Source organism: Cajanus cajan, chromosome 4 (assembly GCF_000230855.2).
Source record: "Cajanus cajan strain Asha chromosome 4, NIPB_CcT2T_4, whole genome shotgun sequence".
NCBI lineage: Eukaryota > Viridiplantae > Streptophyta > Magnoliopsida > Fabales > Fabaceae > Cajanus > Cajanus cajan.
In genome coordinates, this window is record NC_138520.1 from 23,626,419 (window position 1) to 23,639,650 (window position 13,232).

The 13,232-nt window shown below is 33.0% G+C and overlaps 1 protein-coding gene across 14 annotated transcripts in view; it reads left to right on the plus strand.

Annotated features, from left to right (window-relative positions):
* The window catches only part of LOC109816216 (A-kinase anchor-like protein), a 39,586-nt gene that overhangs the window by 17,522 nt on the left and 8,832 nt on the right, over positions 1–13,232 (plus strand). For 13 of the 14 annotated variants that reach the window (XM_020381122.3, XM_020381117.3, XM_020381115.3 and 10 more), the window contains 27 exons: positions 197–425; positions 827–996; positions 1,116–1,359; positions 1,518–1,678; positions 1,864–2,131; positions 2,485–2,657; positions 2,782–3,031; positions 3,373–3,497; positions 3,733–4,003; positions 4,338–4,510; positions 4,640–4,889; positions 5,488–5,612; positions 5,852–6,122; positions 6,465–6,637; positions 6,762–6,855; positions 7,355–7,530; positions 7,712–7,982; positions 8,352–8,524; positions 8,642–8,933; positions 9,238–9,416; positions 9,601–9,871; positions 10,212–10,384; positions 10,493–10,787; positions 11,146–11,324; positions 11,527–11,800; positions 12,420–12,592; positions 12,719–13,010. In XM_020381122.3, the coding sequence (XP_020236711.1) occupies positions 197–425; positions 827–996; positions 1,116–1,359; positions 1,518–1,678; positions 1,864–2,131; positions 2,485–2,657; positions 2,782–3,031; positions 3,373–3,497; positions 3,733–4,003; positions 4,338–4,510; positions 4,640–4,889; positions 5,488–5,612; positions 5,852–6,122; positions 6,465–6,637; positions 6,762–6,855; positions 7,355–7,530; positions 7,712–7,982; positions 8,352–8,524; positions 8,642–8,933; positions 9,238–9,416; positions 9,601–9,871; positions 10,212–10,384; positions 10,493–10,787; positions 11,146–11,324; positions 11,527–11,800; positions 12,420–12,592; positions 12,719–13,010 (5,725 nt within the window). The remainder of the gene's footprint in view (positions 1–196; positions 426–826; positions 997–1,115; positions 1,360–1,517; positions 1,679–1,863; positions 2,132–2,484; positions 2,658–2,781; positions 3,032–3,372; positions 3,498–3,732; positions 4,004–4,337; positions 4,511–4,639; positions 4,890–5,487; positions 5,613–5,851; positions 6,123–6,464; positions 6,638–6,761; positions 6,856–7,354; positions 7,531–7,711; positions 7,983–8,351; positions 8,525–8,641; positions 8,934–9,237; positions 9,417–9,600; positions 9,872–10,211; positions 10,385–10,492; positions 10,788–11,145; positions 11,325–11,526; positions 11,801–12,419; positions 12,593–12,718; positions 13,011–13,232) is intronic. The other variant, XM_020381123.3, reaches the window with a different exon arrangement.

Below are 13,232 nucleotides of genomic sequence, written 5' to 3' on the forward strand. Positions count from 1 at the left end.
AGCAGTTTACAAAAAACTAAACTAGAAAAAAATTTTAAAAAAGTAATGCCTCTTATTTTACACTTGGACAAGTAAATCATGTGTCCATTCGCAAAAATAAAAAAATAAAAAAATAAAAAAAATACAATTTATTGTCAAAGAATTCAGCGTCTTTAAGCTCTGACAGTACTTCTTGAAACCGACATATTGGTTACAGGGAGGGACAGAGCTCAGTGTGAAAAAAGAACAGAAATCAGAATCACAGCCTGCAGCACAGAACAAGGATATCACAATCACTGAGGTCCCACATTCAGATAAAGTGACCACAGAAATAAACCCCACTATTGATACAAAGGAACAAGAAGTTCCAACTACATTTGATCAAGAGGTAGCAAAATGGATTGATGACCCAACAAAAGCACAGTTACCGAACAGTGCAACAGAATGTATGTGCTCCAAATTCATGATTTTTTTACTTGATAGTCAATTTTACTTTTCCCATCAAACTCTAGGCGTCCACTTCAAAAGTTTATACTTTTTGTCAAATATTCTAAGCCAATTTTTGCTCCAAAAACAGTATTTGATGCTTACAATTTTGAAAGCAATAAATTAATTACAATAAGCAAAAATATTGTATACCAGGGGCAGTAAAACAAAAATTGACAAAAGTTCAGGAACTAAAAATATATTTAATTCTAAAAGTTACTTCAATAACTTTGTGCATTTTTTTAGCAAAATGGCACAGCAACATGGTAAAAGAATTTTGTTTTCCAAACAAATTGTCTATTAGAATCGCCGAAAAAAGAAACACATTAGTGATACAAGCATTTCACATGTATAATGACAGGTCTATCAGAGGAAGTCCAGCCAATATTCTCAATTCCTGCAGTTGTCCAATGTGACAACGAAAAACTCTCACAGAAACAAAATCTTGACAATGATGAATCAGATGCTATTGAAAATGGCAAGAGCCGCATATCTGAAAGTGAACTTAAAAGAACATCCATTGTTGTTGAGGTTAGGCTGTAGTAATGTAAAAAAGTAAATATTACATGTGTGAGCTGTGAAAAAAGAATCATTTATATTCTTAACTTGTTATACAAAGTTTCATTCTTATGTTGTATATATTCAATCAGGAGCCTGGTCAACCTGAATCTGAGACCAACATTTGCATAGTAAAAGAACAAGCCAACAACCAATCAGAAGGACATGTAGCAGAAAGCAGTACAAGATTATATTACAATGCGGATGAATGGAAGACAGTAGAATCACACTCCGTAGAGAATTTAGAGAAAAAAAATGCAAGTGAAATCACATTAGATGAAGCAACAGATGCCAAACAGTTGACTGATGTGGAGATACAAAAATCAGAAACCAAAAGTAATGAAGTTTTAAAATTTTAGCATCAAATTTGAGTGGAAATCCAAAAGCAAGAAACAAACAAAATGCATATATTCATAGAACATCGTATACACATATTAAAAAGCGTAACATAAGTAGCTTTGTGTAAACTCAATATTTCACATCTGTATTGATAGGTGTGCTTGAAGATGATTTACTGCAATCATTGCCCACTACAGCATTGGTTGTAAACAAAGCAGTTGATGAGAGAAGTCATGAAGGGATACAGCCAGAAGCTGAATTGGAAGAAGTGCAAACACCACAACATGAATTTGATGTCAAAATGGGGATTCCTAAGGTTTGAGTAGCTTACAACTAACTAAAATAGAAAAATAAAACAAATAATACCTTTTTATTTTCACACTTTCCCAAGTAAATTATGTGTCCATTCATACACAAGTAAATAATATGTTTTATTGACACACAATTTAGCATCTTTAAGCTATAGTACAGTTTTTGTTGAAACCAAAATATTGGACACAGGGAGAAGAGAAACTTAGAGTGGAAAATGAACAGAAACCAGAATCCTATCTTGCAGCACAGAACATGGAGATTACATTAACTAAGCAAACGCAAACAAATGAAGTGACAGCAGAAACAAACATCACTATTGATATAGAGGATCAAGAAGTTCCAAAGTCTGAAGCCAAGAAGAAACTAGTGATCGAGGATGATGGGAAATTAGATCAAGAGGAAGAAAAATTGATTGAAGACCCAACAATAGCACAATTACCAAACACTGCAACAGAAAGTATGAGTTCCGAATTCACAAACTTTTTTACTTGATAGTTTCATTTTGTCCCTAAAAAATTTAGGCATCGTTTTAAAAGTTCATAGTTTTTTCAAATATCCTAAAGCAAGCCTTTTTTCTGAGAAATCGTATTTGGTGCTTAAAATTTCTATAGCAAACAAATGAGTTACACTAAGAAAAAATACTGTATTATAGGAGCAATATTAAAAGCTACTACAATAACTTTGTCCTTAGTAGTAAAATGGCACTGTATTATGGTAGAAATTTGAAGTTTTTCTCAACAAGTTATGTATCAAAATCATTGAAAAAAGAAATACATTAGAAATACAAAAAATTCACATGTATAATGACAGGTCTACCAGAGGAAGAAGTCCAGCCAAAATTGTTGATTCCTGCAGTTGTCGAACATAACACAGATCAACTCTCACAGAAACAAAAACTGGACAATGATGAATTAGAAGCGATTGAAAATGACAAAAGCAGCAAACCAGAAAATGAACTTGACAGAATGTCCACTGTTGTTGAGGTTAGGCAGTACTAATGCAAACAAGTAAATATTACATATATATTCATGTGCCGAGCAAAAAAAATTATTTATATTCTTAACTTTCAATACAAATTTCATTCTTGTATTGTATATATTCAATCAGGAACAAGATCAAACTGAAACCGAGGCCAACGTCAACATAGGAAAAGAAGAACAAGCAGACAACCAATCGCAAGGACATGTGACACCAAAATGCAGTGCAAAATTAAGTTATGATGCAGATGAACATAATACAATAAAACCACACTCCATAGAAAATCTTGAGAACAAGGATGCACATGAAATCACATTTGAAGAAGCAACAGATGCCAAACAGTTGACTGATCTGGAGATACAAAAATCAGAAATCGAAGGTAATTAAGTTTTGAAATTGTAGAATTGAAACCCAAAAGCTAGAAACACACACAATGCATTTATTCATGTACCAAAAAGAAAAACAATCACAATAATTTAGATGAAAGAAAAAATCTTAAATGTTCATAAAAATAAAAATTTAGTGTCATTAGATAACCTAAAATTTTATTCAGTTCTATATGTAATGATAATACAAAATTAGTCATAATGTGGCCCCATAAAGTTGCTACTTGCAGCACTAGGACCTTTCTAATTATCAGATAACATATAGATGTATTAAAGAGTAACATATGCAACTTTTTAAATGATTATTTTCAATATTATATATCTATATTCATAGGTGTGCCTGAAGATGAAGCCATACAATCATTTCCCACCGCTGCATCAGTCAGAAATGAAGCATTTGATGAGAGTAGTCAAGAATGGATACAACCAAAAGCTGAATTGGTAACAACATCCAGAGAGGTACAAACACCAATATGAATTTGATGTCAAAAATGAAATTCCTGATGTTTGAGCATATTATAACAAACCAAACTAGAAAAAAATTAAACAAATAATGCCTCTTATTTTCACACCTGAACATATAAATGAATTGATGTCCATTCACACAAAAAATAAATAAAAGTACATCTCATTGCCACATAATTCAGCATCTTTAAGCTGACAATATTTGATGAAACCTACATATTTGGTACAGGAAGAGACAGAGCTCAGTGAGGAAAATGAACAGAAATATGAATCCCAGCTTCCAACACAGAACAAGGAGATCACATTCACTCTGCTGCCACATTTAGAGGAAGCGACAGCAGAAATAAACCTCACTAAGGATACAAAGGAACGAGATGAAGTTCCCACATCTGATGCACAAGAGAAACTAGTGTTCGAGGACGAGGGGAAATCCAATCAAAAGGAAGACAACTGGATTGAAGAACAAACAAAAGCGCAATTACAAAACATTGCAACAAAAAGTATGTGCACCAAATTAATGAAGCTTTTTACTTGATAGTCGTCAGATACATTTTATGCCACCAAAATTTAGGCATCCATTTCAAAAGTTCATAGTTTTTCCAAATATTCTAAAGAAAACCATTTTTACTTAGAAATGGCATTTGGCACCTACACTAAGCAAAAATACTGCATCATAGGGGCAATATTAAAAGTTACTATAGTAACTTTGTCCTTAGTAGTAAAATGGCACGGTAGTATGGTAGAAATTTGAGATTTTTCCAACAAATCGTGTATCAGAATCACTGGAAAAACAAATACATTAGAAATACAAACATTTCACATGCATAATTACAGGTCTATCAGAGGAAGAAGCCCAGCCAAATTTGCCAACTCCTGCAGTTGTCCAACGTGACACAGACCAACTCTCACAGCAACAAAAACTTGAAGATGATGAATCAGAAATGATTGAAAATGACAAGACTTGCATAGCAGAAAATGAACTTGAAAAAATGTTGACTATTGTTGAGGTTAGGCAGCAGTAATGTATATTACATATATATTGGTGTGCTGTGAAAAAAAAAAAAAAAAAAAAAGTCAGTCATGCTCTTAACTTGTTATACAAATTTCATTCTTATATTGTATATATATCAAATCAGGAACCTGATAAACCTGAAACAGAGGCTATCGTCAAGATTGTAAAAGAAGAACAAGCAAACACCCAAACAGAAGGACATGTGACAGCAGAAAGCAATACAGAATTAAGTTATGATGTGAATGAAAAGGAGACAGTAGAACCACACTCCGTAGAGAATTTAGAGAACAAGGATGCAAGTGAAATCACATTAGAGGAAGAAACAGATGCAAAACAGTTGACAGATGTGGAGATACAAAAGTCAGAAACCAAAGGTAATTAAGTTTGAAATTTCAGCATCGAATTGAAGTCGAAAACCAATAGCAAGAAACAAACATAATGCCCATATTCATGTCCTGAAAAGAATAATAATCACATGAATTTAGATGTATGAATAATTCATTAACAGACATTGTTAGAGTAGAGAGAGAGAAAGAATTGCAAACAGATTTGGAAAATGATATTCTGTTATTCATCATATATTTCTGTTACACCCTATGTATATATATAGGGATGTTATTACAACAACAAACTAACCTAACTGAATGTTAACTCAATTGATTACAACATAACAGAGATCTAACCCACCTGATTAAGAAACAGAAAACTAACCCAAGAGATCAGTTATTTTAACTGATCTCAATACAGTATTCACAGACATAAAAATAAAAATAAAATTAGATTACACAATAACTAAGTCACTTCTCTATGTGGATGATGACACATAAATAGTAATTATGTGGGCCCCATAAAGAAGCTTCTTGCAGCACTAGGACCTTTATAATTTTCAGAGAACATATAGATGTATTATAACAGTAACATATTCTGCCTATGTAAATGATTCCTTTCAATATTTCATATCTATATCGATAGGTGTGCCTGAAGAAGAAGCCCGTCAATCATTGTCCACTGCAGTGTCAGTCGAAAATGAAGCAGTTGATGGGAATAGTCAAAAAGAGATACAACCAGTAGCTGAATTGAAAGTGACATCCAAAGAGGTGCAGACACTACTGCAATATAAATTTGTTGTCAAAAAGGAGATTCCTGATGTTTGAGTAATTTAAAACAAATTAAACTAGAAAATATAAAACAAATAATACCTCTTATTTCACAATTGCACAAGTAAATGATATAACATTCACACACAATATAAAAATAAAAATACATTTGAGTGCTACACAATTCAGAATCACTTTAAGCTCTGACTATTTTGTTGAAACCAACATATTTGGTACAGGAAGCTACGGATCTCAGTGAGGGAAATGAACAGAAATCAGAATCCCAGCTTACTGCACAGAAAAAGGAGATGTCATTCACTAAGAAACAACATTCAGAGGAATTGACCGCAGAAATAAACCCCACTAATGATACAAAGGAACAAGAAGAAGTTCCAGCATCTGATGCCAAGGTGAAACTAGTGATTGAGGGTGATGGGAAATCTGATCATGAGGAAGCAAAATGGATTGAAGACCCAACAAATGCACAATTAACAAACACTGCAACAGAGAGTATGTGCTCCAAATTGATGAAGTTTTTACTTGATAGTCATTTTCATTTTGTACCAGGAAAGTTTAGGTTTCTATTTTGAAAGTTCTTTTTTCAAATATCATAAAGCTAACAAATTATTGCAGAGAAATGGCATTTGACACTCACAGATTTTAATGGAAACAAATGACTTACAGTAAGAAAAATACCATATCATAAAAAAAATATTAAGAATTGCTAAAATAGTTTTGCCCTTAGTAGTAAAATGGCATGGTAGTATGGTAGAAATTTGAGGTTTTCCCAACAAGTTGTATATAAGAATCACAGAAGAAAGAAATACATACATATCATATCTATCATGACAGGTCTACCAAAGGAAGAAGTCCAGCCAAAATTGCCGATTCTTGCAGCTGTCCATCATGAAACACACCAACTCTCACAGCAACAAAAACTAGACAATGATGAATCAGAAGCGATTGATAATGACATGAGTTGCAGACCAGAAAACAAACATGACAGAATGTCCACTGTTGTTGAGGTAAGGTAGTTGTAATATAAACAAGTAAATATTACAAATATATTCCTGATTTGTGAAAAAAATATCATTTATGATCTCAATTTGTCATACAAATTTCATTCTTATATTGTATATATTCAATCAGGAACCTGGTCAACCTGAAACCAAGGCCAACACGAGCATAGTAAAAGAAGAACATGCAGACAACCAATCAAAAGAACATGTGATAGCAGAATGCGGTACAAAATTAAGTTATGATGTTGATAAAGAGAAGACAGTAGAACCACACTTCATAGAGAATTTAGAGAATAAGGATGCTGGTGAAATCACATTAGAGGAAGCCACAAATGCCAAACAGCCTACTGACGTTGTGATGCAAAAATTAGAAGCTAAAGTTAATTAAGTTTTGAAATTTTAGAATTGAAAACCAAAAGCTAAAAACAAACGCAATGCATATATTCATGCCCCCAAAAGAAAAATAATAACATGAATTTAGATGAAATAAAAATTCTTGAATCCACATACCAATAAAAAATCGGTCTCATTAGATTAGTGACACATTTATTCACCTCTATAGGTGGATTACAATACATAAATAGTAATTATATGGCCCCATAAAGAAGCTTCTTGCGGCAATAGTACCTTTCTAATTAACACAGAACATATAGATGTATTACAAGTGTAACATAAACAGCTGTGTAAATTATTGTTTTCAACATTTCATATCTATATTGATAGGTGTGCTTGAAGATGAAGACCTACAATCATTGCCCACTACAACATCAGTTGGAAACGATGCAGTTAATGAGAGTTGTCAAGAAGAGATACAGCTTGAAGCTGAATTAATAATGACATATACCAAAGAGGAGCAGATACCACAAGAAGAATTCGATGCAGAAAAAGACACTCCTGAGGTTTGATCAGACTACAAGAAACTAAACTAGAAAAACTAAAATAAATAGTAACTTTAACTTTCAAACTTGCATAAGTAAATCAGTTCTGTAAATTAAAAAACAAAAAACAAAATTATTGTCACGGAATATGCCACCTTCATGTGTTGACAGTTTTTTTTTTTTAAACTGACATGGGATTCAGGAAGAGACATGCCAACTCAATGTGGAAAATGAACAGAAATTAGAATCCCAGACTGCAGTAATGAACAAGGAGACCACATTCATAGATCATCCATATCCGGATGGAGAAACTGAAGATGTAAACCCCTCTAAAGATAAACAGGAACAAGAGGTTCCATCTTCTCACACCAAGGAGAAAGTGGTGATCAAGGGTGATGAAAATTTTGATCAAATGGAAGCAAAAGGGACAGAAGAAGCAACAAAAATGCAGTTACTAAACACTGAAATAGAAAGTATGTTCTCAAAAATTGACATTTTTATTACTTGATACTCAGTTTTATTTTGACCCGTGAAACTTAAGGCTGCCATTTCTGAAGTTTACTGTTGTTCAACTCTTCTCAAGCAAAACAATATTTGTTTTTGTTCTGAAATGGCATTTACCATTTACAATTTCAAAAGGAAATAAATAACTTACACTAAACAAAAGTAATGTATGGTGGGAGAAGCATTATAAGTCACTACAATAACTTTGCCATTACTAGTAGAAAGGCATGGAAGTACGATTGAAATTTTATGTTTCCAGACAAGATGTCTGTCAGAATAGCTACAAAAAAGAAAAAGAATAGCTATAATGCTATATAAACATCTAAAATGTATGACAGGACTGCCAGAAGAAGAAGTCCAGCCAAAACTCCACAATCCTGCAATTGTCGAAGATGACACTGAACAAATCTTACAGAAACAAACACTTCAGGACAATGAATCAGAAGCAGTTGATACTGCAGACAACGACATACCCAAAATCATAATTGACAAAATGTCCACTGTTGTTGAGGTTAGGCAGTATTAAAGTAAACAAATAAAATTACAAATACATCTGCTTGCTGATTAAAAAAATCATTTATTTTCTTGTTATACATAGTTTATACTTATGTTGTATATATTCAAACAGGAACCTAATAAACCTGAAACCAAGCCCAACGTTGGCATAGTAAAAGAAGAACAAGCAGACAACCAATCAGAAGGATCAAGCATGCAAAGTGTGACTACAAATTTTGCAGCATCAGAAGGACACGTGACATCAAAAAGCAGTACAAAATTAAGTTATGATGTGGATGAACAGAAGATGGTAAAACCACAATCCATTGAGAATTTAGAGAACAAGGATGCAAGTGATATCACACTAGAGGAAGTGACAAATGCTAAACAATTGACTGATGAGATACAAAAATCAGAAATTGAAGGTAATTAAGTTTAGAATTCATTGCAGGAAAAGAAAAATAAACGCGACTTTAGATGAAAGAAAAATTATTTATTAGTTTAATCCACATAAAAGTAAGAAAAATAGTGTTTCAGATGACTCACAATTTCATTCACTTCAATATGTAGATGATAACACATAAATAGTACTTCTTTGGCCCCATAAAGCAGCTTGTTGGGGGCACTGGGACTTTTTAATTTTGAAGATAACATATAGATCTATTGAAGTCATAATATGTGCATCCTTGGTAAATGATTGCTTTCAATATCTCACTTCTATATCGACAGATGTGCCTGAAAATAAAGCCCTGCAAACATTAACCACTGCAGCATCATCAGTCATAAACGAAGCAGTTGGTGAGAGTAGTCAAGAAGAGATACAGTCAGAACAAGAATTAGCAGTGACATATACCAAAGAGGTGCAGACACTCCAATATCAGTTCGATTTGAAAAAGGACATTCATGAGGTTTGAGCAAATTACAACAAACAAACTAAACTAGAAAAAATAAAATAATATATTTTATTATCACACTTGCACAAGTAAATTATGTGCCCATTCACACTCACAAAAAATATACAATTTAATAGCACAAAATTCAGCATCTTCAAGCTCTAACACAATTTTTTTGAAACGGGCATATTGGGAACAGGAAGAGACATGTCAGCTCAGTGCAGAAAACAAACATAAATCAGAATCAAAATCTGCAGTGCAGAACGAGGAGACCACTTTCACAAAGCAACTGCATTCAGATGGAGAGGCTGCAAAAATAAACCCCAATAATGATACAGAGGAACAAGATGTTCAAGTGTCTTATGCCAAGGAGCAACAACAGATCAAGGAAGATGGTAAATTTGATCAAGAGGAAGCAGATGGAATTGAAGAAGCAAATAAAGTGTCATTACTAAACATTGCAACAGAAAGTATGCGCTTAAAATTCAAGAACTTTTATTACTTTTAGTCAGTTTCATTTTCTTCATTCTCACCAGAGAAGCTTCAGGCTTCCATTTCAAAATTTTATTGTTCTTTCAAGTTTCAAATATCCTCAGGAAAAATGATTTTTTGCTGAGAAATGGCATTTGATGCCAAATTTTTTAATGAAAACAAATGAGTTACATTAAGCAAAAATATTGTATGATGGAGGAAGTATTCTAAGTAACAACAATAATTTTGTCCTTAATTAGTAGTAGAAATCCAGACAAGATGTCTTTCAGAATCACTAAAAAGTGACACTAAAGAAACATCTCACGTGTATAATGACAGGTCTACCACATGAAGAAGTCCAACCAAAATTGGCCACTCCTGTTATTGCCCAAGGTGACACCAATCAAATCTTACCGCAACACACACTGCACAAGAATGAAGGAGAAGTGGTTGATAATGCCAAGAAATGCATACCAGAAAAAGAACTTGACAGAATGTCCATTGTTGTTGAGGTTAGGCAGTAGTGAAGTAAACAAGTAAAAAAAAAATCAACATTTGTCTTCTTAATTAGTTATTCAAATTTTATACTCATATATTAATAATATTATATATTCAAACAGGAACATGATCAACCTGAAACCAAGGCCAATGTCATCTTAGTAAAAGAAGAACAAGCGTACCATCAATCAGAAGGATCAAGCAAGCTGAGTGTGATTACAAATCACATAACTGCAGAAGAACAAGTGCAATCAGATAGCAGTACAAATTTTAGTTATAATGTGGATGAACAGAAGAAAGAAGAATCACACACAGTAGAGCATTTAGAGAACAAGGATACAAGTAATATAACAGAAAACAAGGCAAAAGATGCCAAACAACTACTTAAAGTGGAGGGACAAAAATCAGAAACCAAAGGTAATTAAATTTTGAAGTTTTAGCATTTATTTTGACGTGATAACCAAAACCAAGAAACAAACATAATGCTTATAGTATATAAACATGCTAGGAAATGATAAATAAACACGTCACTTTAAATAAAAGAATTAATCCACATAAAAATTAAATTAAATTTGCATCTTTAGATGACACAGTTTCATTCACTTGTATATGTGGATGATTTCATATAAATAGTAATTTTGTTGCCCCATGAAGCAGCTTGCTGTGGCATTGGGACTTCTTAAATTTTCCAGAGAATATATAGATGTATTAAAATCGTAACATATGCTTCCATGTGAAAATGATTGCTTTCAATATCTCATTTCTATAACAATAGGTGTGCCAGAAGATAAAGTGCTGCAAATATTACCGAACAAAGCATCAGTTGGAAACGAGGCGATTGATGAGAGTAGTCAAGAAGAAGAGAGACAACTAGAAGTAGATTTTGCAGTGATATTTACAAAAGAGGTCCGGAAACCACAATATGAATACGATGCAGAAAAAGACATTCCTAAGGTTTGAGCAAACTACAACAAACTAAACCAAGAAAAATAAAACATCATATCTTTTATTTGCACACATGCACAAGTAAATTATATGCCCATTCACATACACACACACAATATATATATATATAGATATAAATATTTATTGTCACTGAATACAACATCTTCAAGCTCTGACACAATATTTGTTGAAACCCGCATATGGGGAACAGGAAGAGACATGCCAGCTCAATGCAGGAAATGAACAGAAATCAGACTCCCTGCCTGCAGTAAAGAACGTGGAGAACACTTTCATAAAGCAACCATATTCATATGGAGAAACTGCAGAAATAAAGTCTAGTAATGATACTGAGGAACAAGAAAATTTTCCATCATCTCAGGTGAAGGAGAAACTAGGGATTGAGGATGATGGAAAATTCCATGGGGAGGAAGCAAAAGGGATTGAAGAAGCAGCTAAAATGAAGTTACTAATCTCTGCAATAGAAAGTATGTGCTCAAAATTCACAAATTATTATTGCTTATTTGTTGGTTTCATTTTGAACAGAGAAAATTACTTTTTCGCTTTAAAAGTATTAAAAAGTGAATTGTATTTCTCACTTGTGGAACCAGCACAATGCAAATACATAGGAGATATAAGGCATATTATATACACCAATTTGGACTGAAAACTGACAATATATTTTGTACTGATTTGGAGTCAAGAATCAGGAGAATATATTATGTACTGATTTGACATAACAATCAGGAGAAAATAATTCTTCTTAAAAAAGTGGCACCTAAAAAAGGAAAGAAATAATAGCAAACCTTAATTCTAGTTGTATACAACAGAATCACATAATTCTGTTTCTCTGCCCAAATCATCTATAAAAGGCTTTTTTTTTCAAATATCCACATGTAAAAAAAAATGTCACAAGAAAATAAATTACTTGCCCAAAGTAAAAATACATTATTGAGGGCAGCATTATAAGTGACTACAATAGTTTTGTCCCCAGTAATACAGTGGCATGACAGTACAGTACTAATTTTAAGTTTTCCAAACAAGATGTCTGTCTGAATCATTGAAAGAAAAAAAGACTATAGAAGCATCTCACATGTATAATGACAGGCCTACCAAAGGCAGAAGTCCAGCCAAAATTGCCCACTCCTGCAATCGCCCAAGGTGACACTGATCAAATCTTACATCAACAAACACTTCAGGATGATGAATCAGAAGCAATAGATAATGCCAAGAGCTGCATATCAGAAAACAAACTTCAAAGAATGTGCATTGTCATTGAGGTTAGGCAGTAGTGAAGTAAACAAGTAAAAACTACATACATATCCACTTGCTATGAACAAAAAAGAATCATTAAATTTTTAACTTATTATACAAATTTTTTACTTGTATTGTATATATTCAAACAGGACCCTGATCAACCTGAAGCCATGGCCAACATCAGCACAGTAAAAGAAGAACAAGCTGACCACCAGTCAGAAGCATCAAGCATGCAGAGTGCGATTACAAATTATATAAATGCAGAACTTGTGACGTCACAGAGCAATACAAAATTATGTTACAATGTGGATGAGCAGAAGACAGTAGACGCACACACGGTTAGTAATTTAGAGATCAAGGATGCAAATAATATCACAGCAGAGGAAGCAACAGATGCTATACAATTGACTGAAGTGGATATACAAAAATCAAAAATCGAAAGTAAGTTTTGAAATTTTTGTATTGATTTACTTGATATCCTAGAAACAAACACAGCACATATATTTCCTCCAAAGTAAAGAAAATAAACACTTGAAACATAGATACGACAGAAAAATGTGTTTCTTTTCTTATTCATTAATTCTGTACAAAGCGTGTATGAATATACATAGATACAAGATAGGCTAAAATCAGAAAGGATTAATCAAAATCAAGGGATGTAAT